This window comes from Penicillium malachiteum (assembly GCF_028827825.1).
Source record: "Penicillium malachiteum strain IBT 17515 chromosome Unknown utg000002l:1.0-8849297.0:1.0-8852440.0, whole genome shotgun sequence".
Taxonomy (NCBI): Eukaryota; Fungi; Ascomycota; class Eurotiomycetes; order Eurotiales; family Aspergillaceae; genus Penicillium; species Penicillium malachiteum.
Window position 1 is genome coordinate 8,594,882 of NW_026643095.1, and position 23,940 is coordinate 8,618,821.

Genomic DNA, 23,940 nt, shown 5'->3' on the forward strand with positions numbered 1-23,940 from the left:
CGGAAGTCCAGTAGTGCCCATGATATATCCTCCTTTTAAGATGTGTCCCACATTTGGCCGTCAGTGGGAGTAGGAAATCGATGCGCAGTTGGCGATTTAACCACTCGGGTCATTATGCGATTGAACTTGGCGCCAATGGGAAAATAAGACCTTGAGATTCATTGTCATAGACCAGACAAAAGTGCATCATAAAAATAAGTTGATTTATTGGTGGAGTTCGGAGTAATCGACTCGGACAGGAGTCACAGAACATCTGGACCCTGTTGATCGCCATGCTAAATCAAGGATGAATCAGCTTTATGAAAGATTTCAATGACCTCGGTCAATCTCAAATGCAATGATCTGCCATAATGGAATATCATTTACGCGTCCAGAGTCTTAATCTGCCCCACGCTCTACCCCGGTGGTAGTCCGACATGGTAACCCCACTGTCGCATCTCGGTGCATTGCTCCCCCGAAGTCTCGGATGACCCTTTCAGTTGCGTGTATTGAAAAAGTGTCAATTCCCCCACGTTCTTCAAAGTTTTTTTTTTCTCTTTTCATATATCCCATTGAATTCTCATTGAACTCATTTTGATCATATTCCTCAGCAATCATGGGTTCAGTATCGGAGTTTCCCCGCATTAAGGAGATCCGCACCTTCGTCATTGATGGTGTTGGTTCTGGAGGTGATTACCATAATGTAAGAGATGAAGTCCATCTTTGAAGAGGGAATAAATACTAACACATTCATTCAGGTCAAGGGAGGTCACTGGTTGATTGACAGCAATATCTCTACTCCCATGACCAAGTGGGCTGAATACCGTGGTTCTCGTACTTCCTGGGGTATCAACGTTCTGGGATCATTCTGCGTGGAGATTGAAGCCACTGATGGCACCAAGGGATTTGCCACTGGATTTGGTGGTCCCCCAGCTTGTTGGTTGGTTCACCAGCACTTTGAGCGCTTCTTGATTGGTGAAGGTATGGATCTTGCAACCCTTTATGGAGTATAGAAACCGGCATTCTAACATAAACCAACTCGTATAGATCCACGCGATACCAACAACCTTTTTGAGAAGATGTACCGGGCTTCCATGTTCTACGGTCGCAAGGGTCTCCCCGTGGCCGCTATCTCCGTTGTCGACCTTGCTATTTGGGATCTGATTGGAAAGATTCGCAAGGAGCCTGTTTACAAGATGATTGGTGGGGCTACTCGATCCCGCCTGAACTTCTACTGCACTGGTCCTCAGCCTGCTGCTGCTAAGGGAATGGGATTTATCGGTGCCAAGGTTGCTTTGCCTCATGGTCCTGATGAGGGAACCGAGGGACTGTTGAAGAATGTTGAATACCTTCGTCTTATGCGTGCTAGTGTTGGACCCGACTTCCCTCTCCGTGTCGACTGCTACATGTCTCTCACTGTTCCCTATACTATTCAGCTGGTCAAGCGCTGCGAGGCTATTGGTCTGGATATTGACTGGTGGGAGGAGTGTCTGTCTCCCGATGACTTTGACGGCCATGCTCTGCTTAAGCAGGCCCACCCCACTGTCAAGTTCACCACCGGCGAGCATGAATTCTCTCGCTATGGTTTCCGCAAGCTTGTTGAGGGCCGCAACTTGGATATCATTCAGCCTGACGTTATGTGGCTGGGTGGTCTTACTGAGCTGCTCAAGGTCTCTGCTCTTGCTGCCGCTTATGATATCCCCGTCGTTCCTCACGCCTCTGGTCCTTACTCTTACCACTTTGTCGTTTCTCAGTCCCACAGCCCCTTCCAAGAGTACCTGGCCAACTCCCCCGATGGCAAGTCAATCATGCCTGTCTTCGGTAACCTCTTCACCAACGAGCCCCTTCCTGTCAATGGATACCTTGATGTCTCTGTCTTGGATAAGCCAGGTTTCGGTCTGGAGCTGAACCCTGCTGCTCCTTTAATCCCTGCCTCTGCGCTCCTCACCCCTGCGCCTCAAAAGAGCCTTTGTGCTCCTGACGATGAGCAGGCTGCTAATGGTACTCATGCTTAAGTGATCGATTTTAGCGTTTTCTTTATTTTTCTTTATTTTTCTTCAATTTCTTCAATTTCTTCTTTCCACGAGGCTGTGACGTTACCTCATGATATTCATGTACATAAATAGCATCTTTACGACTCATACCAATAGAGTGACTTGTGGATGAAACTGAAAGTACTACCAGTAGAAAATATTTAGACAATTTTTTTTCTTCAGTTTGAGTATGCAGACTTGAACTTGGCAATCCCACTATGCCACATTGCCATCGGCTAGACATACTCTACGGAATTATTGTCGTGCGTGACCATCAAATGTGGGGGAAATTAAGAATAAACCCCACACTCGGTTCATCATCATCGCGAAACCCGAAATCTAATCAGCGGGGAATGCGAAATTGCCAGCGCGATAGAAAAATAATTAGGCGACGTGTTATTTTATCTTGCTTGCACTCTTGATCTTGCAACCTTTCAATCAGCTTGATATCACTAATTACTCAGAATGCCTCTTCCACAATTACTAGTTGGCAAAGTAGCTGCCATCACCGGTGGTCTTACCGGCATTGGACGGGTATGTTAGGATTCACATCTCTAGAAAGGCATTTTTGACTAACATTTGTGTTTTATCTAGGCAATTGCCCTTGATTATATCCGCCATGGTGCTAAGGTCTCGATTAGCCATCTGGGCGGTCCAAAGGAAGAGGATTTACTAGCATCGCTGCGTCAAAAAGTCAATGAGATCGAAGAGGGAGCAGACAAGACTCGTTTCCTCACAGTTGCAGGAGATATCTCTCAGCCTGAGACAGGAAAGCACTTTGTTGCGCAGACAGTCGAGGCATTCGGTCGATTAGATGTGTTTGTGAGCAATGCGGGCGTGTGTAAATTTGCAGACTTCCTTGAGTAAGTGGCACCTCCTATCAGAACGGAAGTTGGTATTCTAATTGGAATAGGCTCGAGCCCTCTCTTCTTAACCATACTGTCTCTACCAACCTCTCAGGTGCCTTCTTCGCTACACAGGCTGCGGCCAGACAAATGGCTTTAGCCCAGTCCCCGCCCGGTGGATCCATTATCGGTATTAGTTCCATTTCAGCGCTTGTCGGTGGTGGTGAGCAGACACATTATACACCCACCAAGGCCGGTGTCTTGAGTCTGATGCAGTCTTGTGCGGTGGCGCTTGGGAAATATGGAATCCGTTGCAATGCCCTCCTTCCGGGTACTATTCGCACCCAGTTGAATGATGAAGATATGGCGGATCCTGTCAAGAGGACGTATATGGAAGGTCGAATTCCTCTTGGAAGATTGGGTCAACCGCCTGACCTGGCGGGTCCTGCTGTGTTCTTGGCCTGTGAGGAACTAAGCAGCTATGTGGTGAGTTAAATCGCGGATTGATTGAAGAATATGAACTCATACTGACAATTTGTATCTGAGCAGACTGGTGCACAGATTTTGGTTGACGGTGGTCTTTTTGTTAATTTACAGTAAATAGAAGTGAGCATTGGAACCTTGGAAGGTGATTAATGAGACTTCATATAAAATAAATTCTTAAATGGAAATACCATATGCTTCAACTGCCACATTCCCCCAAACTCCCTTCTTCTCATCCTCTGTTAAACCCCTTCGTTCCAAAATTCCTTCAACCACTGAGCGCCATCTGCTCCAAGATACCTCATTCCCACCACCGCCAACATTACACACTGGCCAGTCTGAGCCAAACATCACGCGATCGGCACCAAATGTGTCGAACACTGCATCAGTCCATGGTTGAAGAGTATCAATCACAGATGGGAGATCAATTTCCGACTCGGTCAGTGATGGTAGCTCAGAGAATCCACCAGAAAGCTTCATATAAGTTCTGTTGCTCGCGCGAGCCATTCGGGTGATGAGATCCTTCCATTCGAGATACTCGTTATGGGTCGGCGTTGAATCAGAAGGTAGTCGCAAATTCGGTTTGCATAGATGGTCTATCCATTCAGTCAACAAATATCCATCATAACGATCAAATCAAACTCACTTATCACGATTGTCACTTGACTCTCGTCTTCCACCCCTTCATATACTCTATCCATCATTTCCACGGCCTCTCGTAGCTGGTGTAGACCTCCCTGTCGCGCATCAACTCCTAGATCAAAGACGAGTCCTTCTTTCCCCAAAAATCGCAAACTATTCACAAAGTCGGACTCGAGCATAACTCCCGCCGCTTTATCCTGGACAAGGTATCGCACACCTCGCACTTTGCGCCAGACCTCATCTGTTCTAGTTCGCTCTTGTACTTGGGATAAGTATTTCCTGAGTACATTCGGACCACCGGGTACAGGAGCCCAGGGTATTATACCGAGACAAAGATCGCGATCTATTGCTTTGTGACCCTCGCCTGGGATAGGTTCACCGAGCGCGATTCGGGTGAGGAGAGAGACCTCATCTAAAGCATGTTTCCATCCTGGATTTTCTGTTGATTCTTCTGAAATTGAAGAAATTCGGTCTGTCTCCAAGAATATAAATCCTTGTAGGTAGTGTTTTGTCTCTGGAGTTGCGGTTGTTGAGACGGATGATGAGGCATCACGATATTCGTTGATACAGTGCTGTGATCCCAGGGGATTGTTTGGTCCGTGCCAGGCTAAAGTTGGGAGATGTGATTCTGGGAAGAGGTGGATGTGTGAGTCCACAATTGGGGTGGACATCTTGATGTTTGTTTGGTGCTTAACTCGGTGGTGGTGATGGTGGGTGGTGCGGGGTCGTTCGCTTTGGTCAAATGCTCCAGTGCTGATGGAGCTGAGACAATAATCAGTTGCCAGTTTACCGATTGCCCAAGTGGTGATCGGGTTGTTAAGCCAATTCTTCGCGCTGTCATTAATCCCGTCATCTCATCGGGGGGCCTTTATCCCGAACCAAGACCTCGGGAGTGGGGAGTCGCTATTCCTCCGAACTTCAAGTTTTTCAAGCTACTAGAACTGATCAGAGCTAGATTAGGAACCAATTTGTCCATTAAAGTTGGATTCATATCCTCACGCATACAGTTTCAAACGCTCTGGTCCCTATTGTATGTAATGAACAGGGCGTCTCATTGATAATAGTACAGATTCTAGATCCCTCTCTATGTTAGTATATTTACAAGCTTTTGCCAATGTCTATGATAGACCGAGATTAAAATTCCGGTCTCTCCAGCTTAACAGCTTCCTTCACAACACGATCGCGCACACTCTGACGATAGTTCTCGTTCTCATCTGCGGCTGATCCGCCGGACTTGCCGGCTTCCCAATCCTGCCAGTTCAACCAACGCATGCGCGGGCGTAATATACCAACTACCCGCCCTTGAATCAGACTGATACTGACAGGTCCATATGTGTTACTGTCCAATGTTCGGCGTGGATCCTCCGCATCGCCCTCTAGCCAGACGTGATTGTATGGTACGATTTGAGATGGTTTCATGCATGGTTCACGTGTAGTAATGCGATCGCCTGGAAGACCTATAACGCGCTTGACGGCGATATTAGAAGCGTGTGCGGGTGATCTGCGAGATTTGAGATTATATTAGTCGCTTGTTTCATCTGAACATCAGGTCTGGTTGACCGAACGCCGGTTGATCCAACGCGAAGATCGCTCGTTAAGGGTATCATACCGAATTGCCACTACCATCCCTCTCTCTAGTTGTTTTGACCTCTCCCATGGAAATGCCGAGCCCCAGGGCCACATGCTCACCACGGCCATATCCATCTGTGTATGTGTCCTGTCGTAGTCTTCGTTCAGGTAAGGGGTCATCGAGGGCCCGCGGACCCATACGATCTGTGCGACATGTTCGGAAAAGAAAAGTCCTATCGGGAGAAAAGCTCCAAAGACTTTAAGGGCCCCAAGGCCGCGGCGTACGGGCTGTGGGAGGGAGGCGTAGCGTTGACGGAAACGGCTGAAGGTTGATGGGAGGTGCCACCTTGAGGTGAGAGGGGGTGCCGGCATTTATAGATTTTCGTTGTAGAGAGGCATATTGGGGCTCTGACAATTCAGCGACGGATTGGACTGAGTTCTTTGCGAGTCGTTTGGCATCTCTGGGGGTCAAAATGCGCGAGTTTGACAAGTCTGCGAGTTTGTTTGAGGGTGGCATGTTGATTTTGAGAGCTCCGTAGCTCCAATGAATATAATCGAGGGTATTAGAAGATCAATTAATGCCAATTAATGGGGAATAGTCTCCCAAGGCAAACCAGTATCAAACAACCTTGGAATGTTCATGTCAACGTCAAAGTGAAGCGGAGATCGGAAAAACCGCGATTCTGCCGCTTATCTCCTTCTCCACAATCTACTCCGTAACATCCAAGTCTACTTCCCCAGTGCTTGGATGGGAGCGCGATCATTGCATTTGTGAAACAATACTCTTAATATTTTAGTTTGATTCCCATATTAGGTTGAAAAGCCTTGGAGCTTTGAAATCCGTGAGCATTTGAGGGTCACCTCTACTACTACTACTAGTAGCCTACTACTAGCTCTGACCCCGAGCAAGGATACATATACAACCGAATGCCCGCATTAGCCTGACCACTAACTTGAAACTTGGGTCGAACTTGAAAATTTACCTCATTCCGACATTCGCATGTGCGAATCCTTTTCAAATTTATAATTCTTCGATTACTACAGCACCTGAGCAACTTACGCATATAAAAATACCAACCATGGAGCTCAATACGGAGCCTGAGGTCCTCATCATCGGAGCTGGAGTCTTCGGTATCAGTACAGCTCATCATTTGGCTAAACGATCCCCCAACCCCTCAAGCATCACGATCCTCGATAGAGCTCCGCCTCCATCTGGAGATGCTGCATCAACAGACATCAATAAGATTGTCCGGGCAGATTATTCCAGCCCTATCTATATGGACCTGGCATTCGAAGCTATCGAGGCCTGGAAAAATAACCATTTATTCGCTAATGTAGGCGTTTATCACCAGTCAGGCTGGATTGCCATGAATGAGCGGGGAAGCGATCTTGCAGAGCGGATTCGCCACAACTTTAAGACAAGTGGTCGCCCGGACCCTACAAGAGATATGACTGAAGAAGAAGTTCGTCGCAGCTGGGGTGGAATCCTCAAAGACGCCAATATGGATGCCTTTGAGTCATACTACTTTAACCCGTCAGCCGGCTGGGCGGATGCTGGTTCCGCCGTGAAGATCATGGCAGAGGAGGCGATTCGTCTGGGTGTCCAATATAAAGTCGGCAAAGCTCGTCGTCTGGTATTAGATGACCATGGTGTCAAGGGGGTTCAAACAAGCACTGGCGAGATATACACGGCCAAGAAAATCGTCTTGGCTACAGGTGCCTGGACGAGCCAGCTGATGGTTTCCACTGAAGATGATCTAGAAATGACAGGCAAAGCTAGAATGGAGAGCCAACTCACAGCAGCAGGAATCTGCGTAGCCCATTTTCAATTGTCCCCGCAGGAACGGTCACTATATGACCAACTTCCAGTTTATGTGTATGGTGAAGAAGGTAAGATTCGTTCAATTTGGTCCACCACGATTAGATCTGCGATTTTGAATCTGACAGTTACTGACCAGGTGAAGCATTTCCTCCCACCGCGTCGGGTCTGCTGAAGTTTACCAATACGGCTTCATTTAAGAACACCATCCAAACTGAGAGTGGTCACACCATTTCTGTGCCACCTCCAAAGGACCAACGAGATGTCCCAGAGGCATTGCGTCGAGAGTTCCTTGAGTCGATCCGGGGTCGTCTGCCCCAGCTGTTTACACAGGATCGCCAAGTGAATTATTATCGATTATGCTGGGACGCGATCACACCTGAGCAACACCCTCTAATCACCCAGCATCCACATCCCCAGCTCCCCAACTTATATCTTGCTGTCGGTGGCTCATTTCACTGTTGGAAATTCCTCCCTACCGTCGGCCACTATGTTGCCAATGTTGTCCACGGGGTAGGCAATGGGGCCGACCGTGACAAAATCTGGGGCTGGAAGGAGGAACAACAGGGCCGTGGGGTCCATGATAGTCTGATTCCAGATCGGGAGCTTCGAGATTACTAGATTCAGCAAATTGGCCTTCCTTCTCCGTCCTATGTATAGGCCGTAAGCCAGAGGGCTAAATATGCCAAGGGGGGCCAATTCCTATAAACGAATCAGCAATACGATGAAATTCTCGATTCGGACCGAGGTGACGCAATTCCGGACACTTCACAATAAATTTAGGTGTCTGCAGTATCTTTTAGCCCCTTTCAGTATCCTCAAAGTGCTTTTCTAGCCCCCAAAGCCAGTTGGAACTGATAAAGTGGATAATCCTTCATGGGGGCCGCGGCTTCTGTTGAGCCCCGCAAGCCGTTTGTGCCGAGGAATCTTTGCTCTTGTCGCAAGAGTTCATTACATTCTTACTCTCTCCTCTTTTCTCTCAATTCATTCACTCATACTCGAAATCGCATATTCTAATCTCAAGGAATCATTCTAATTTACATTCATTTGACAATTTCAACTTCAGGTGCAGGTACATCTTGTTGATCTGTCAACCCTCTACGTCATTACGCGTGTCATTTTAATCTGTATATCACATCGCGACATTTTAATCGCATTACAAAATGGACTTCGGTAGGTCATATCAAGCATCAATTGCATTAAAAATATATGTTCAAAATGGCTGACAGTTCTTAGCACCTGCAGCAGCAGCCCTGGCGGGTGTAACCGCGGCAGCTTATCTCAATGGAAAATACCACTTAATGAAGGATTTCAAGGTTATGGCGACCATGGTGAAGAGTCAGAAAACAACCGCGCGAGCCAGTATGTACAAAGATGGATAAATGATATGCCCAGCTGTGAAAATATACTGACATTTCCTAGTCGGAAAGGGAGAGGTTAATCTGTGGTTCAACTTTCTGGAAACGGCCGAGAAGTACCCCGACACAACAGCGATATGGACTCGAAATGGATCATACACCTTCCGCGATCTCCAAGAACAAGCATGCCAATATGGTCACTACTTCCTGTCTCAGGGAGTGAAGAAGGGCGATCTGGTAGCCGTGTACCTGCAGAACCGAATCGAGTTTATGGCCGCATGGCTGGGTCTCTGGAGCATTGGGTGTGCTCCAGCCGGAATTAATTTCAACCTGTCTGGCGAACCATTGGTTCACTGCTTGAAGTGCAGTGGTGCGAAGCTTCTCTTGGTGGATGACGATGCCACTTGCCAGGCGAATGTCGAGGGGTGCCGGGATACCTTAACTGGTGAACTTGGAATGACCCCCGTTGTTGTGGACGAGGCTTTCAGAGCCCATGCTCGCACCTTTGCCACAACTCCTCCTCCCAGAGACTTGGGACTCCAGATGTCTGGTGGCTTCCCAGGTATTCTTCTCTACACCTCGGGTACAACGGGAATGCCCAAGGGAACCGCTTTCACCATGTCTCGCTTGTACTCAACAAACACAGTTCGTGTTTTGCCAGTTGGAGATAAGCCCGGGCCAAATGGAGACCGTTGGTACAACTGCATGCCCCTCTATCACGGAACCGCCGCAACCGTGGTCATTACCGCTATTTTGAATGGAACAGGTGTCGCACTGGCCCCGAAGTTCAGCGTCAGCAACTTCTGGAAGGATGTCCGTGACTCGGAGGCCACTCTTTTTATCTACGTTGGAGAGACTGCTAGGTATCTTCTTTCCGCCCCGCCTTCCGCCCAAGACCGTAACCATAAGGTTCGGGGTATGTGGGGCAATGGTCTCCGACCAGATGTTTGGGAGAAGTTCCGTGAGCGTTTCAACGTTGCCGAGATTTACGAGTTCTTCAACAGCAGTGAAGGTGTATTTTCCTTGCTGAATGTGAACTTCGGACCGTTTACATCGGGCTGTGTTGGTCACCATGGTGCACTCACGCGCGCAATCCTGCGTAACACATACGTTCCTGTTGCTATTGACTCGGAATCTGGAGAGATCATTCGCGATGAAAAGACTGGCTTTGCCATTCGTCCCTCTTTGGAAGAAGGTGGTGAGATCCTGGTGAAGATCCCTAACGAGGAAGCTTTCCAGGGTTACTGGAATAATGAGGGCGCTACTCAGAAGAAGTACCTGCGCGATGTATTCGTCAAGGGGGATCTCTACTACCGTACTGGTGATGCTCTCCGCCGAACAAATGATGGCCGCTGGTACTTCGTTGATCGTTTGGGTGATACATTCCGTTGGAAGAGTGAGAATGTGTAAGTTTTTTATCTGATTGGTCTCATTGAGAAGTCAAACTAACAATATTTTTACAGGTCAACCGCTGAAGTCTCCGAGGCTCTGGGTCGATTCCCTGGTGTCATTGAAGCAAATGTGTATGGCGTTCTTGTCCCTGGTCATGAAGGCCGTGCTGGCTGTGCGGCTTTACAATTAAGTGCAGAGGATAAGAAGAACTTGGACTTTGCTGAGTTGGCACGCTTTACGCGCTCAAAATTGCCACGCTACGCAGTCCCTGTTTTCCTGCGCTTGGTTGATAACCCAGTTCACATCCACAATAACAAGCAGAACAAGGCGCCGCTCCGTCATGAAGGTGTTGACCCCGCGTTGATTGGTACTAAGGTTCCTGATGGACAAGCCGATCAGCTCTACTGGCTTCCTCCTGGTGAGGATGCCTATAAGCCTTTTGGTGAGAAGGAGTGGGTAACTCTGACAGAAGGAAAGGCCCGTCTGTAAACGTCTATCTTCAAGTTCAAGTCGTGCTTTTTTCTTTCCAACATTCGAACTCAAGCCTCTTTTTTTGTTTATATTTATAATACCTTGAATAATGACAAAAGATTTTCAAATGCGCATTAGCAAACATTGATCATCGTTAGCATCATAAGTCATAATATTAGCATGTTCGGGTAAGAATCTGAGAGCACAAAGCTCACGGTGAGATGCTTGATAGGCAGCAACCCCAGAGGAAAATGGCCAGGCCAATTATTGGAATGCTTCACGTAAATCAGAATCATACTGCACCTTGTCCTTTAATTTGTGCCTAATAACTTCATCTGTGTCAATCATCCAGTAAGGCGTGGTAATTTTCCAGAATGGCTGCTCATTATGATTCTTTGCAAACATTGGTTGGATATGATCGTAGAATAACGAGAATAATCCTGTTGGGCTCCTAAGGGCCATAGTACACCAAAATGTTCCCTTGTTCCAGCCTTGCTGTAAAACATCCGAGAGCTGGAATGGTAGATCGAATTTGGTTTCCTCCGATACGAGAATTTCCATGAATTCTTTGTGAAGCTCTTCGTACTTCGTCTTGTTCATCCCATCAATAGCTTCGTTTGTGAGCCATTGTGGAGGATGAATCATTTCCACTGGATGCGAACATGCCCACTCCAAATCAATCAAACAGGTTATATTCCATTTATCATCAACGAAAATATTAGATTGATTGAGATCGGTGAGATGAAGGAAAAATGGACATTGGAAGAACTCGCGACGGAAGAAGCACGACCAAATACTTCTCATCACCATAAGAGCAGAAGCCTGGTATAAACCATCTTCATAGTCGTTTACTGCATTTGGCTGATGGCGAAGGCGATTCTCATGACATGAAAGAACGTCATGAATGTAGGACTCAACGCGAGTGTGGGTAGACTGGCATGGTATTTCCAATGTATGCTCATTCTCCAATTCGTGGACATCAATTGTAAGGGGACGATTGCTCAAATTCAAATATCCGTTCTCATCCAGTGTGAATGAACCAATTCTTGGTAGTGGAACCCGTGCCAAGTCCAATATGATCCGCGAGAGTCCATGGAATAAGGTAGAGCGTAATTCAGGGTTCTGGCGTCCTTGCTCCCATGTCTCTGAAAGCATCTTCCCTTGAGATGGCTTAATATAATCAATCAGAATGTAGGGGTATTCAAGTATTGGCAGATCTTCTTGATCGGGGTTTTGCAGCCGATGAGGAACATATTGTGATGGAGTCGGATGGCCTAGCCAATAGAAAAATAGATGGCGTACACGGTGAGCGATTCGCTTGAGTATAGACAAGTTGTCAACAAAAGTGAAGGTTTGACCATTAATAGGCCAAATCCATGGAGTTGGGGAATAGGAATTGTAGGACAGTTCTCTTGAAGCCATGCATAGGTCGCAGCTTCGCAGCGGACCTTCTCGTCTGCATTTCCGGGGCAAATATTCTCTCCAACTCCAAAGAATAAGGGAAATCGAAGCATGCATTGTTTCTCAGGGTTAATCTTTGGATCATCAAGGTGGTTTCGGTTACTAGAGTCGACATCGATTCGAAGGCAAACGTTAAAGCTTCCGTGAATCCAATCTTCGATCTTGGCAATGTGACATCTGTCAACTGAAATTCCGAGATGATGAGCGACAGCAGTTTTGATCTCTTTCCGATGTCGATTAAAGTAAAGATACATCTCCAGCTTTTGATCTCGGTAGCCCAATGGGATGAGCATGTTGTTGTCGCTGTCAAGGGCCTGCTCGTACGTGATCTCTCCACGGAGCAGTTGACGTGTTTTTAGTGTGGCCTTGCTGTCTTCATGGTTCTCCTCTGTAGACATTCTTTGTTTTCTTTTCCTTCTTCGGAAATTTTATCTTGAGCAGTTCGAGCGATACTTGATGTTGACCAAATGAAAGAAGTATTAAGGAGTTGACCTCTCCTCCGTTCTCGATCTCAATTCGGCTTGGGGAAACATTTGTCCGCCAAAGCCCCTTTTCGGTGCATTATTCACACCATGAATAGCTTCAATGTGAATAATCTTTTCCAAAGAACACTATTCGCCTATCAGGGAGTGGGCAGCAGCAAATATGAATAGCGGGGCTCGTTTTGCTTGTTGTTGAGATCATTGATCTCTATCCGTGAGAATGATTCTCGGACGTGGGTGCTCATAGTATTCTCTTGAGTCTTGACTCGTGAGATGTAAAATTAGCTAGTTCCACCTAAGATAACCATGACAATAGCTTGCCTATCAAACAACTCTTTGGCCCTTAGCTGCAGCAGACCACGCTGGTTATCTTCCCGATCGGCGAATATGATCGTGCAGAGTAGATAAGTGGTGGGATCAGCGGCCTGTCCGACAGAATGAAGTACTAGTACTAGGCCCCCTCACATTCCAGTGCAATTTGGTTTTGCTTTTTTTATGAAAACAATATTCACCAACCACTGGAAATTAGATCATGTCGATCAAAAGTCTTTTAGCAAGGCTTGAAATTGATAGAGAAGGGGGACTAATACCTAATCGATGGATCAACAACGATATCAAGCCTATTGAGGCGGAGCGCAGGACCTGGAGTTTTTGGACATTTCATCATTTCTGTATGACTTCAGGCTACATCCCATTATCGCGTTTGAGGCAACGTGAGCTGACAATCAAAACTAGGGGTACTCGTTAGTTCTAACATATCCGGTTATATGACTGGAAGTTCCCTGATAGGACTCGGCTTGACGTGGTGGCAAGCGATTATATCCATTGTCATAGGAGAGATCCTCGCAACCATCTTTGTGGTCTTGAACTCTATCCCAGGGGCATATTATCACCGTATGTCACTTTCTCAGGCTCAGGATTCAGGTCTGACCAAGAAACAGGGGGATTTCCCGTTGTGAATCGATATGTGTGGGGAATGTATGGTAGTATGTTTGTGATTTGGAACCGAATTCTTCTTTCTGTTGGTGAGTAGCGCCGTGAAAAGGATTGAATACAGTGACTGACCTGATACTTTTGTTTGATATCTAGTGTGGTGTGAGTGTTCCCATTTCCCGTGCTGGAGATCCTGCTAACCCACCTTTCAATTTCCAGATGGCTTTCAAGCATGGATTGGAGGGGAATGTGTCTATGTGTGTCTCCAAGCCATATGGCCCTCTATTGAAGGGCGCATTCCAAACCATCTTTCTGCCTCAACAGGTACAACGACGGCCCACTTTGTAGCCTACATAATTTTCATGGTCATCTCGCTGCCCTTCATTTACATCCGCCCATATAAACTGAGAAGGTTTTTCTATGGATCGGCGGCAACTATCCTCGTGTTTGAAATTGTTCTCCTTGTCTGGGCTCTTGCAACTATGGGTGATAGTGGTTTCGGCTCAACTATATCAGATGCCGGTGCCAGTGGGTCCGGATGGAAAGTGGCATTTGGTGTCATCAGTACCATCGGTTCTATTGCAGCAGGAATCCTCAATCAAAAGACTATGCGCGTTTTACGCGTAAACCTACAAATGCGATTTGTGGTCAGTTGCTGAGTTTCCCTTTCTACGGTATGACGTGTTCCATAATTGGCATTTTGGTCACTGCGGCGACCCAAGATCGATATGGTAGTGCCAAGTGGAACCTTCCGAATCTTCTCAGCGCAGTAATTGAACATGGAAGCTCGCGCTCAAGAGCTGCAGCCTTCTTCGGTGGTGTCGCGTTGGTGATCTCGCAAATGGGTGTTAATGTTTCTGGCAATGCTCTGGCTGGAGGTAAGGTCTCATCTTAACTTCTTCTAAACAGTGTAACTACTTACTGAGTGCGTCGATCAGGCTTCGATTTGGCAGCTCTTCTCCCACGATATATCAACATCCGTCGTGGTGCCTATCTCACTGCTCTTGTGTCTATCGCCTCGAATCCTTGGAAACTTGTGAACACCGCCACCATATTCCTCACGGTGCTCAGCAGTTACTCTGTCTTTCTTGGTCCTATGACAGGACTGATGATTTCGTCTTATTTTGTGATCAATAGACAAAAGATCAAGGTCGACGACTTATACATAGGCAATAGTACCAGCCTATACTGGTATACCTGGGGAGTCAACTGGCGTGCGTTAGCAGGGGTAGGTTACCATTCTTTCTATTCAAGGGGAAGCCATATCATGGCACCAATTTATAATACAAGTCTCACATTTTTAACAAGCCGCTGACTATTCATTCATAGTGGATTTGTGGCACAGCCCCTTCTTTGCCCGGATTCATTGGATACATAAATTCAGACATTCATGTATCCCTGGGCCTGACTCATTTATATTATATCTGCTTCCTCGCTGGCTTCGTTATCAGTGCTACTGTATACTGTGCACTTCACCTTTTGTTCCCGGTGTCCGCCGTTCGGCACTTTGTCGAGAGCGCACCTCCTGTAGCTATCTTAATGGATGAATATAGAGATCGATGGGACTCCAGAGAGCAAGTGGCGACTACCCTTTCTGAGACAACTAAGATTTAGCATAAGGCGTCCACACATCATGACCACGTCACTGATCCTTGGTTACCCCCTTGGGCACCCAACGTGGAATAATACTACTACTATTACGAATAGTAGATATTGGATATTTGTCCCGGGAGGGTTGAACTTGAATGCTCAAGTTCCACCAAATTTCAACTCATATTCAAATCTAGTAATAATCAGCTTGCCTCTACTAAGATGTTCTTGCCGCTCGCTCTTATTTTTATTCAATGTCTTTCCTGGCGGCCTCCAAGTTAACAAGGTTATTCGCTGCTATAGGGTATCCTAGGGCTTATAGGTTTCAAATACTGTTTTACCCCTAGAGGTTGGGCATCGATACTTTCAAGTTTGTGCTGGCACTCAGGTTGAAAAGGGGCTTTCCCAGAGGCCTTATAAAGACCTGATCACCCCTCTCAGCGAGAGACAATATTATTTCTATCCTCTCCAAAAGACTTGTTGAGACTGGCTTTACTGAACAGCCCGATCCTCCGAAGGGATATCTTCTTCATCCTCACTCCTCTTCATCCTCACTCCGACGCACACAGTAGCATACTCCAGCATCTAGCCGGTCATCCAACAAGACTACTGCTCACGAGCCTACAACGATGAGTGAAATGTCCAAAAGACCCGGAACCACGCCTGACTGTGGGGAGACGGAAATGACGCCTGCTTCGGATCCTTGCCATGAGATGCATGCCGATTACACGGATTCCGATGATATCTATGACGATGAAATATCGGGCTTGACTGAAGAAGAAATCCGTGTGCTTGAGGGTAAAACAGCGGAATTGTGTCATGAATGAGATGCCCAGCGAGAAATGGAAAACACCCAGAGACAGCCTTTTTGGCTTGTTCGGGCTCATAGATATTCTCGAGAACCTGATATTGGACGGAATAGTTGGTTATGAATTTCCCATTTTGGTGAAAGACCAGACTCGCACCGATGCTGTGAAGGTGGTTCACATATCCTTGGATGATATCAAAGTCCTGGTATTATATCTCGGCTCCCAGTCCGAATCTGCCCGTCAGCCTGGAGCAATGCCAGAAGATGCCCACATCTCCCTCCACTCGATTTACGAACGTCTTAGCTTCTCATGCGTAGAAGAACATAAGAATTTCCATTTGCCCGCTCTCCACTCCAGCAGTCACAGAAATTATAATTAATCTGATATCTTTCTTTGGCTCCCATTTGTCTCGCTTTGATATCAATATCTGGGGAATGGAAATGGACGAAATTCCGGTGAGATAAGGATATTCCTTTACTTTCCAGAAGTTGGCTGGCTTGGACGGTCTTATCGGTCGTTCAGCCTGGGTGCTTGGATCAACCCAGCCACAGATCAAAAATGCTGGAGTGAGAATATCACTCACCATTGGAGACCTCGACAATATCTGGGGTGCTGTCTTTTTGGACGAGGAAAAGGAAGACAATGAAGCTCACTATCTTTTGTCGATGAATAGAGGATTCATTATTCAATCATCAAGCAATGAACACTCCCATGTCCTTGATTCGGAGACCGAATGTTATTGAGTGGCTGAACTACCTAATTCTATACCCGCAGTTGAGGAATTGAAATTTCTTGATTCCAGTTCGCGCATACTGATCGGTACCCACCATCACCTTGACTCGTCAGGAAACCAATCCTGCATGTGGATCACAAATTTATTGGCTTCAACCATGGATTCTGACGCGGGTTGGTTTAACTTTGTGATGCGAAGAATTCGGTCCCGGTCCATAGTTTCTTGATTAGGAAAGCTGCTCTGACAGTATATACAATATTGATGGGAGACGCGGGGGTAATAATAGTGTCTCTTAGCCAGGACGAGACGTAGAATGGAACTGCGAGCTGACTGGGACCTCGGGAGCTTTCAGAGAATTTGGAGTCTGATGTTTCTACAAGTTTTACTATTTTACAGTTGTGATTTATTGATTTTTCACTAAATTGTTGTATGAATTTACCGCATTTGACCTCATTTTCTTGTCAAACTATTATATTGAAACTCCCAAACAAAGGCTCTACGTATACAGTGTAAGCTATCCTCTCATCCGCACAAACACCCAGGTATAATAACCCAATGTAGACACTGTGGCTATGACCGATCCCAGGGTAATCAATCCACCAGTAATGATACCCTGCTCAAAGAATCCAATCTTATGTCCTGGTCGCTGATTAGTCGACGGCAATGGAGCAATCGATTCACGCCACAGTGCGTCAGATTTGAGAGTGTTAACACTGCTAAGAATGGTTTGCGTCGCAACTGCCGCTGCTGGAGAGGTAATCAATTGTGGCCTTGGCAGCTGAAATTGTGTTGTCGCATAACGTGTGGCCGTATTGTATGCTTTGTTTCGAGGAATTGCGGGGCCAACTATATTCAGTTAGCTGAGGCTCTGACGTGTTCAATCGCTGTTCCATACTTAGCATGTGGGCTGGTACATGGTTCACCCATGAGATATTAGCGTCAATGAACTGAGTCAAATACTTGGCTGAGCTTGGCGCTGCGAAGGCATAGGTTGCTGCTAGTGTTTGGTTGCTAGTTTTGTTAGCCAAGCGTATCCAGATAACTATCCAGGAAATTGGGACATACAAGTTGATATCAATCGCATCATCCAAGCTGGTGACTGAGTGGACCAGCAACACTTTCTCATCAATCTTCTTTTGAAGAAGAGCTGAGTTTCGATCTTGAACTTCAACAACACCCCAGTTGCTCCCAGAAACCAAAACCCGGGCATTCCGCTCCTTGTGGATCGAGTCTAATAATGCCGATCGTCGAGATGAACCAGTGGTTTGACGAGCCTCTCCATTCTCACCCGCAAGATATTTTGATGCATGCTGGATAACTGCCTCTACGAAAGGCTTCATCACAAATTCATTCACGAGTACAACATCTGGGGAGTAGGGAGACCGTCCTCCCAGTGCAAAACGCGCGGTCACGAGGGCTTCTGCAGCATCAGAAACACTGGCAGTGCGATCCACAACCGCTACTGTTCTAGAGGTTGCAGGTGAGATGAGACCGTTCAATGTCTCAGAATCATTCTGTATGACTAGTAGTGCCTTGCTCAGAAAGGAGCTATCGGGTCGTTGAGTTGTAACAGCGAAAGTGTCGCGGTCCAGGGCATCTGTGAGTATTTGACGAAGACGACCTGGCAAAGTCATAGTTGTTTGTGGGAGCTGTATTTTTTGCGTTAGCTCTAAATGCCCGTCCTAGTAGTAAAATAATAAGTTGCTTACCTCGAGAACAATGCAGTTTCCTGCAGCAAGTGCTGCAGCCAGGGCAGATACAACAGAGAAGAACAAGGTGTGAAGACATGGCACGATGTAGACAATACCTGCACCTCGTGCGCCATCAAGGTTATCTTTCCCCTGCGAGATCTGGTATTCGACTTCCAAATCCTTCGACAGACTCAGTGATCCATAGTGTGTCCTGATTTCCTGAAGGGCCAACACGATCTCTGCTCGAACTTCCTGCTGCGAATGACCGGAATCGGCGCGAATAGCATCTTGGATTTCTGCGACATGCTCAACGAGGGCAGATTGAAGACAATGGAATTGGGCTTGACGATATCGCGTGTTCTGGGTGCGGCCATCAATACTGGCCGTCTGTATACGGGAGAAGTCCATGGTGGCAATAATCGCAATAATGGACAAAAATTGAAAACTCGACCGAAACGAAAGCAGAAGTTCCAGCGATGAAATAATATGCTCACTCTACCTCCAAGCCTCCTCCGCATTCCCGTATCGGAGCTCAGCTCCTAAATCCCGGGCTTGCTCCATGATTCGGGATGTGGGGGAGAATGCGGGCGTGGGCGCGACGCGGAGTGCAACATCACACTTCATCACTCTCGGTGCTTGATATGCGGCGAATCCCAGTATGCTGGGCTTGATTCTTTCTTCATACAACTCCATCATGTCGCGTACTACTACTACCACCACTACCACCTCGCTGTCGGTGCTAGCCGATTATGAGGTACACCACAGCGGCGAAGAACAACCTCCCGCCCCTTCTGGCGCTTCAAGTCCATCGCAACCTGTCGACTGGCCCACTCATCATCGTCGCATGCCTGCATACCGTCCTGTGAACCGAAGTCTCGATTACAATGAGCGCGCAGCTGGTACGAGTGTGCCGGAGTACATTTTCATCCAATCTATGCTGCATGGAGTCTGGCTCAACGCGGTATGTATTATTATCTGCTTGAAGATGCAGGAAATCACTAACGGGCTCTCTAGAGCACTTCTCGACTTTGGAGGTTTACTGGGGGAAGGATCAACGATAAGATCTTCCACTATGAAGTTGGAGGAGAGTGGTAGTTCGGATCAATTTGCTGTGTTTATATTCAAGTCATTTCACATGAAAGTAACATCATTTTTTTCTTCTTTCTTTATTTTACAAATTGGAGTTTCATCATGATCACATATATTACCCAGTCTTTTCATTTAAGTGAACATGTTTCTTTATTTCGCATAGAGGAAATTGAATCTATTTTCCAACTATATGTTCCCATCTATCTGCCAGTGGTTATGTACATTAGGTGCTGGCCCGGACTCCAATTCCGTCGACCACCTCTCCCAACTTCTTATCCCCAATGAACATCTCCTGTGCTGGAGAAAGGACATACAGCATCCGCGCCCATTGAGGTGTCTTAACGCCCGTGCTTGGATCCACAATATCAGGAGTAACGTTTCGCCAGGCATGATTTGTACCCCGCTGTACAGCGACATCACCCCGTTTCAATACTCTCGTCTCGCCCGAATCCAGAACAAGCTCGACCTCACCCTCAAGCACAACACCATAGTCCAGGGAGACAGTGCGATGCATCGGACTCAGAGCACCAGGTTGTATGTCGACAATTCTGCACACGTTACCAGAGGAGATGGTGATGCCAGGAGGACTGGTGAGATAATCGTTGTATTCTTTGATGTCGGCATCATCGTTTAACTGAGCTGGGAAATGAGAGGATGTATATGCCAGACTGAAATCGGCACCATCCGCCATAGACTGGACTGGCATAGTCTCTGAGAGCGTATCGGAGAAGATTGCTTCGCCTGCGGCATTGTGTGTGGTGATAAACCGGTTGAGCGAGCGAAAGGTCTTGGGTGGTTTTTCGGCCATGATGAGATTGATTTTGGTACTGCTTGATTCAAAATGGGTTTATTGGGAGGATAATGATTATAGTGGTCTGATGTGATGCGGTTATGTCTAATCTATATGATTCGAGATTCCCCTCACTCGGGACCACTTTTGGCCACATCGGCTGTGGGGGAACAGTCCAACCATGCGGAGACCGGACGCCGGCATTTACGGTCGGCTTAATGTCAAATCTGGAAATCAATCACAAGATTTGTGATTCAATTTTCTGCAAGACGTCAGGGGTCAAATACTATGTCAATTTACTCGCTTTGGAAGTTGGAGATATCATTCCAGGTCAATCAGCCAGGAAACATCCATCCATGCTTCACTATACTAGTACCACATATGGGTTGGAATACTGCTAGTGAAGTGCTATCATAAAGGACCCTGCAAACATCAATTGTTCGATAACCTTGGAAGGGCTCTTGTACTAGCAGTAAGCATCGACAATCTACCTAGGTCCACGGGTCACGTTACCATCATGCTATGCACTACAGGGCTGGCAATTAAGCTACCCTATGTACATGCCATTAGACCCCAGTCTTCTTAATTTTTTAAATTCGAGGGGCAAAAATCAATATCCGTTATTTTTTGGTCGAAATTTTGTCTTGAGTGGGATCTGTCTTCCCGCATTGAAGAATATGCAGTCCAGATTCTTCAGGAGAATGAGCTAAACTAGTAAAACGTGCTAATGCACCCTTGCTTCCGATGACAAGGAGGGGTCAGGTAGTAGTACATATGGATAGCTTGCATATTGGGACCAATGGTTGTCAATCCGGAAAATAATTCAGTATGAAGAATCGAATTCTGAATAGAGAGTAGGTGAGGGTTTCTAGGAATCAACGCACTTTCAAGGATATTTTATTACTATCGCAACTTCCAAGTTTCAAATGCTTCATCCTTGCATATTTCCGAGTCATATTCGTACCATAACGTAGGTGTTTGCATAAACAAAGCTAGATATGAGGCAATGGGATAATAGGACAATAGCATAATTCAGACCAAAACCTTGGAAGAAGCTTCAGACAAAAACAATACCGGCTCATACCAGTGCTGGGGTCACTGGGCCGTTTCATTGAACTGCATCCTGATAAAACAAAGGTGCAGAGTCCACCGCAGTGGCAATTCTTGGGCCATTAAGAGCTAACCATTATACCCTCCAAGGCTAGGTATAGTAAGCGACTCGGAGACAAGGATGTCATATTTCCAGGGTTCAATTGTTCCAAGGTTCAATTGTTCCAAGGTTTTGCTATCACACCTGGGCACATGCATCATGATGTGCCGGTCAACATCAAATGGCTCATATGAAACTATTCTTAGAATCTTAGTACAAATTCTAAACTTATCTTCCAAGGTTAGCATAAAAATAGGACGGAGTATGAACTTGAAGTGGTCATAGTAGATCATGCCAAGGCCTTCAGCACAAAAATCATGGTTTTAATAAGATGACATTCCAAGGTTGGAATGGAGTAGTAATAATTTAATAATAGACTAATGATCAGTGATTTATAAGTTCAAAAGCACTACTAGTACGGAGTAGTACTGATGTAGATAGCCCTGAAGCGTACCCGGCAGCGTAACTTAAAGCAGATGGATGGAGCCTTGTTCATAAGACGAATTTTACTTTATCAGATGAATTTTGGTTTATCAGATAAATGTGGCCGTAACTTAATAATAAGCAGTCAATTGGCTAGACTCTAAGATTGCAAATCTTGAAGTCGACTCACGGCCACTGTTATGAGGTTATTTTTTTAGTTCTTTCAATCCATTCTCGTTAGAGTAATCAGCACATACATCATGATTTAATAAGATAATAGAGTGATATTCTAAATAAAGTACTATTAATAAAGTAATAATCAGCGATAAATTACAAAGTACCTAGGTACTTCTACCTATTCACATACATAATCCATAGATGTAGTTCATACTGTCTCATGGACCCGACACTCTGGGTAGAGATCAGCTGACCAACAAAGCTTCCAACAGCTTCAACTTTTTCTTAGCTTTACCCCTGCTAGTTCCAATCCCAGTCCATCCGTTATCGCTTGCTTCTTTGTGGCTGTCGGTCCTTCCCTAAAAAGGCATGCTGGAAGCGAGAACTGAATCAAAATCTGTGAAATCTCCGCAGATCGTGGAAAGTCGTCACTAAATAAAGACCTCGAAGCGCCGTGGCTAGGACATCAAGTGGGTCGGAACCAATAGCGTGGCCCTACGGCGCACTATCCACTTCAGAAGCACAGATTATGGCCGATCTGGCCTCATTCTTCCGGTCCCCGCACGGTAAATCGGGGAGGGCATGGATCCTCGCGGCCCGTTCGCTGGAACCAACCACCAACCCTGTCACTCTAAACGTCGTTCCCTTGTGATGGGACCGGTCCCACAGCTTACTTTCCCCCCACCTGGGAAAGTGGAAATGACAATTGGATCTGCATCACCAATCATAAACACGAGTTGAATGAGAGCCAATATTGTTCCCCAATGGGTGCCCATTCGGATACCCGGTTGTGTAACAGGGGTCATGAGGTTTACCCATTATGTTGGAAAACCTGGAGGCTGGGGAGCAAGAAATTGAGAGAAATGACATGAGTGGTGTTTATTTCCTTGCTCCACAGTGGACATCATGTAGTCCCATACGAACTAAGCTGACTGGGAATTCAATAATTTGACCCATATCAAGTATGCATGGAACCCAAGAAAGAAAAGAAGCGACGAAACGACGGGACAAAAAATCTATCCACTCAAAAGACGTCTGCCAGGAAATTGGGAACTTTGAAATATGATTGATCCAATCGTGCATAAATTTCCTGCAGGTGCAACGCAAAAAACGCAAGTTATTTTTGTCCCATCACTCCTCGGCGCTTCCATTCGGGCTGGCTAGCCGTTCCAGTAAGCCGTGTGTTAGGTGTCCCTGCCCCTCGGTGCAGCCCCCCTCTGCAGGTTCCTTGTGTGATTTTCATTTTTTTCTGTTTCTTGCTGATCTTGTCGCTTCTCTGCGTCTGCTTTCCAACCGAGTTCCTTTTCTCTTTTCCCTTTTCCCTCGGTCTCCACGTCCCCTGTCCCACGTTCTGCCCTATACGCCTCATGGGGCGCTTCCAGGTTCTTGGGATACCCACTTAGCGGCGTTCACAACTTGGGTTCTCCAACTTAAACCACCGTGATCGGACGTGGAGAAAGGAAAAAAAACCACACCATCATCTCACTCCTTTACGCTGGTGTTCGGTTCGGCCAGCCACCGGACTTGGAAAGTATAGTGGCATCGCGTGATTCTATAAATACATTTTCTTTTTTTACGACTGATCATTTCCTCAATTCTATCTGGGATCATTCACCTTGCATAGATTACCACTCGCGTATCCAAACCCCCCGGTGATTCCCCTTACGACAAGAAGATTTGCGCTCTATCGCAACCCCTCAGGAATTCCGATTAGTGCCGTGACCCGCAATCAACCCGTCTTGCACGTCCCCTCATCGAACAATCCTGGGTTGATTGGTCTTGGCATCATTGAAAGCTTCACCACTTATCGTATCAGGATCTTGCGCGAATTGGGTCCAGGATCATATAATAATACTTGGGAGGGTCCTTAATTGGGAACTGTGGAATTGGAATCCCCCGCCAATTTGAGTGACTTTTGTTCCGCCCCGCGGATGAGCGGTGTACAACTTGGATCTATTCGCGTTTTGGTAGACCAGGCGGAAACAGTCTTCAGTTATATTCAAGTCTCTCAATCACTGTTG

General features: G+C 46.5%; 16 protein-coding genes across 16 annotated transcripts; 9 read left to right on the forward strand and 7 right to left on the reverse strand.

Moving 5' to 3' along the window:
- Nucleotides 1-595: 595 nt before the first annotated feature.
- Nucleotides 596-1,994, forward strand: N7483_006210 (L-rhamnonate dehydratase; the record flags this gene model as incomplete). The annotated part of the gene is made up of 3 exons (XM_057089647.1): nucleotides 596-682; nucleotides 738-960; nucleotides 1,027-1,994. The coding sequence occupies 3 exons, from the start codon at nucleotides 596-598 to the stop codon at nucleotides 1,992-1,994; spliced, it is 1,278 nt and encodes a 425-aa protein (XP_056949476.1).
- Nucleotides 1,995-2,477: 483 nt separating this feature from the next.
- On the forward strand, nucleotides 2,478-3,457 carry N7483_006211 (SDR family NAD(P)-dependent oxidoreductase; the record flags this gene model as incomplete). The annotated part of the gene is made up of 4 exons (XM_057089648.1): nucleotides 2,478-2,546; nucleotides 2,607-2,875; nucleotides 2,926-3,343; nucleotides 3,407-3,457. 4 exons carry the CDS (start codon nucleotides 2,478-2,480, stop codon nucleotides 3,455-3,457), a joined length of 807 nt encoding a protein of 268 aa, XP_056949477.1.
- A 60-nt stretch (nucleotides 3,458-3,517) lies between these two features.
- N7483_006212 (uncharacterized protein) lies at nucleotides 3,518-4,653 on the reverse strand (the record flags this gene model as incomplete). Its single annotated transcript, XM_057089649.1, has 2 exons — nucleotides 3,518-3,936; nucleotides 3,987-4,653. The coding sequence occupies 2 exons, from the start codon at nucleotides 4,651-4,653 to the stop codon at nucleotides 3,518-3,520; spliced, it is 1,086 nt and encodes a 361-aa protein (XP_056949478.1).
- Nucleotides 4,654-5,116: 463 nt separating this feature from the next.
- N7483_006213 (putative mitochondrial inner membrane protease subunit Imp2) lies at nucleotides 5,117-5,731 on the reverse strand (the record flags this gene model as incomplete). The annotated part of the gene is made up of 2 exons (XM_057089650.1): nucleotides 5,117-5,483; nucleotides 5,592-5,731. 2 exons carry the CDS (start codon nucleotides 5,729-5,731, stop codon nucleotides 5,117-5,119), a joined length of 507 nt encoding a protein of 168 aa, XP_056949479.1.
- A 79-nt stretch (nucleotides 5,732-5,810) lies between these two features.
- On the reverse strand, nucleotides 5,811-6,068 carry N7483_006214 (uncharacterized protein; the record flags this gene model as incomplete). Its single annotated transcript, XM_057089651.1, has 1 exon — nucleotides 5,811-6,068. One exon carries the CDS (start codon nucleotides 6,066-6,068, stop codon nucleotides 5,811-5,813), a length of 258 nt encoding a protein of 85 aa, XP_056949480.1.
- A 562-nt stretch (nucleotides 6,069-6,630) lies between these two features.
- On the forward strand, nucleotides 6,631-7,991 carry N7483_006215 (NAD(P)/FAD-dependent oxidoreductase; the record flags this gene model as incomplete). The annotated part of the gene is made up of 2 exons (XM_057089652.1): nucleotides 6,631-7,441; nucleotides 7,510-7,991. 2 exons carry the CDS (start codon nucleotides 6,631-6,633, stop codon nucleotides 7,989-7,991), a joined length of 1,293 nt encoding a protein of 430 aa, XP_056949481.1.
- Nucleotides 7,992-8,533: 542 nt separating this feature from the next.
- On the forward strand, nucleotides 8,534-10,609 carry N7483_006216 (putative very-long-chain acyl-CoA synthetase family protein (CefD1); the record flags this gene model as incomplete). The annotated part of the gene is made up of 4 exons (XM_057089653.1): nucleotides 8,534-8,543; nucleotides 8,607-8,732; nucleotides 8,793-10,134; nucleotides 10,192-10,609. 4 exons carry the CDS (start codon nucleotides 8,534-8,536, stop codon nucleotides 10,607-10,609), a joined length of 1,896 nt encoding a protein of 631 aa, XP_056949482.1.
- Nucleotides 10,610-10,855: 246 nt separating this feature from the next.
- Nucleotides 10,856-11,746, reverse strand: N7483_006217 (uncharacterized protein; the record flags this gene model as incomplete). Its single annotated transcript, XM_057089654.1, has 1 exon — nucleotides 10,856-11,746. The coding sequence occupies one exon, from the start codon at nucleotides 11,744-11,746 to the stop codon at nucleotides 10,856-10,858; it is 891 nt and encodes a 296-aa protein (XP_056949483.1).
- A 119-nt stretch (nucleotides 11,747-11,865) lies between these two features.
- On the reverse strand, nucleotides 11,866-12,450 carry N7483_006218 (uncharacterized protein; the record flags this gene model as incomplete). The annotated part of the gene is made up of 1 exon (XM_057089655.1): nucleotides 11,866-12,450. One exon carries the CDS (start codon nucleotides 12,448-12,450, stop codon nucleotides 11,866-11,868), a length of 585 nt encoding a protein of 194 aa, XP_056949484.1.
- Nucleotides 12,451-13,301: 851 nt separating this feature from the next.
- On the forward strand, nucleotides 13,302-14,126 carry N7483_006219 (Allantoin permease; the record flags this gene model as incomplete). The annotated part of the gene is made up of 2 exons (XM_057089656.1): nucleotides 13,302-13,428; nucleotides 13,687-14,126. The coding sequence occupies 2 exons, from the start codon at nucleotides 13,302-13,304 to the stop codon at nucleotides 14,124-14,126; spliced, it is 567 nt and encodes a 188-aa protein (XP_056949485.1).
- Nucleotides 14,127-14,143: 17 nt separating this feature from the next.
- Nucleotides 14,144-14,751, forward strand: N7483_006220 (Allantoin permease; the record flags this gene model as incomplete). The annotated part of the gene is made up of 3 exons (XM_057089657.1): nucleotides 14,144-14,345; nucleotides 14,394-14,695; nucleotides 14,722-14,751. The coding sequence occupies 3 exons, from the start codon at nucleotides 14,144-14,146 to the stop codon at nucleotides 14,749-14,751; spliced, it is 534 nt and encodes a 177-aa protein (XP_056949486.1).
- Nucleotides 14,752-15,686: 935 nt separating this feature from the next.
- On the forward strand, nucleotides 15,687-15,884 carry N7483_006221 (uncharacterized protein; the record flags this gene model as incomplete). Its single annotated transcript, XM_057089658.1, has 1 exon — nucleotides 15,687-15,884. One exon carries the CDS (start codon nucleotides 15,687-15,689, stop codon nucleotides 15,882-15,884), a length of 198 nt encoding a protein of 65 aa, XP_056949487.1.
- Nucleotides 15,885-16,306: 422 nt separating this feature from the next.
- N7483_006222 (uncharacterized protein) lies at nucleotides 16,307-16,609 on the forward strand (the record flags this gene model as incomplete). Its single annotated transcript, XM_057089659.1, has 2 exons — nucleotides 16,307-16,321; nucleotides 16,352-16,609. 2 exons carry the CDS (start codon nucleotides 16,307-16,309, stop codon nucleotides 16,607-16,609), a joined length of 273 nt encoding a protein of 90 aa, XP_056949488.1.
- Nucleotides 16,610-17,113: 504 nt separating this feature from the next.
- N7483_006223 (uncharacterized protein) lies at nucleotides 17,114-18,698 on the reverse strand (the record flags this gene model as incomplete). The annotated part of the gene is made up of 4 exons (XM_057089660.1): nucleotides 17,114-17,445; nucleotides 17,495-17,610; nucleotides 17,665-18,248; nucleotides 18,309-18,698. The coding sequence occupies 4 exons, from the start codon at nucleotides 18,696-18,698 to the stop codon at nucleotides 17,114-17,116; spliced, it is 1,422 nt and encodes a 473-aa protein (XP_056949489.1).
- A 286-nt stretch (nucleotides 18,699-18,984) lies between these two features.
- N7483_006224 (uncharacterized protein) lies at nucleotides 18,985-19,385 on the forward strand (the record flags this gene model as incomplete). The annotated part of the gene is made up of 2 exons (XM_057089661.1): nucleotides 18,985-19,251; nucleotides 19,305-19,385. 2 exons carry the CDS (start codon nucleotides 18,985-18,987, stop codon nucleotides 19,383-19,385), a joined length of 348 nt encoding a protein of 115 aa, XP_056949490.1.
- A 217-nt stretch (nucleotides 19,386-19,602) lies between these two features.
- On the reverse strand, nucleotides 19,603-20,187 carry N7483_006225 (cupin domain-containing protein; the record flags this gene model as incomplete). Its single annotated transcript, XM_057089662.1, has 1 exon — nucleotides 19,603-20,187. One exon carries the CDS (start codon nucleotides 20,185-20,187, stop codon nucleotides 19,603-19,605), a length of 585 nt encoding a protein of 194 aa, XP_056949491.1.
- Nucleotides 20,188-23,940: the final 3,753 nt, after the last annotated feature.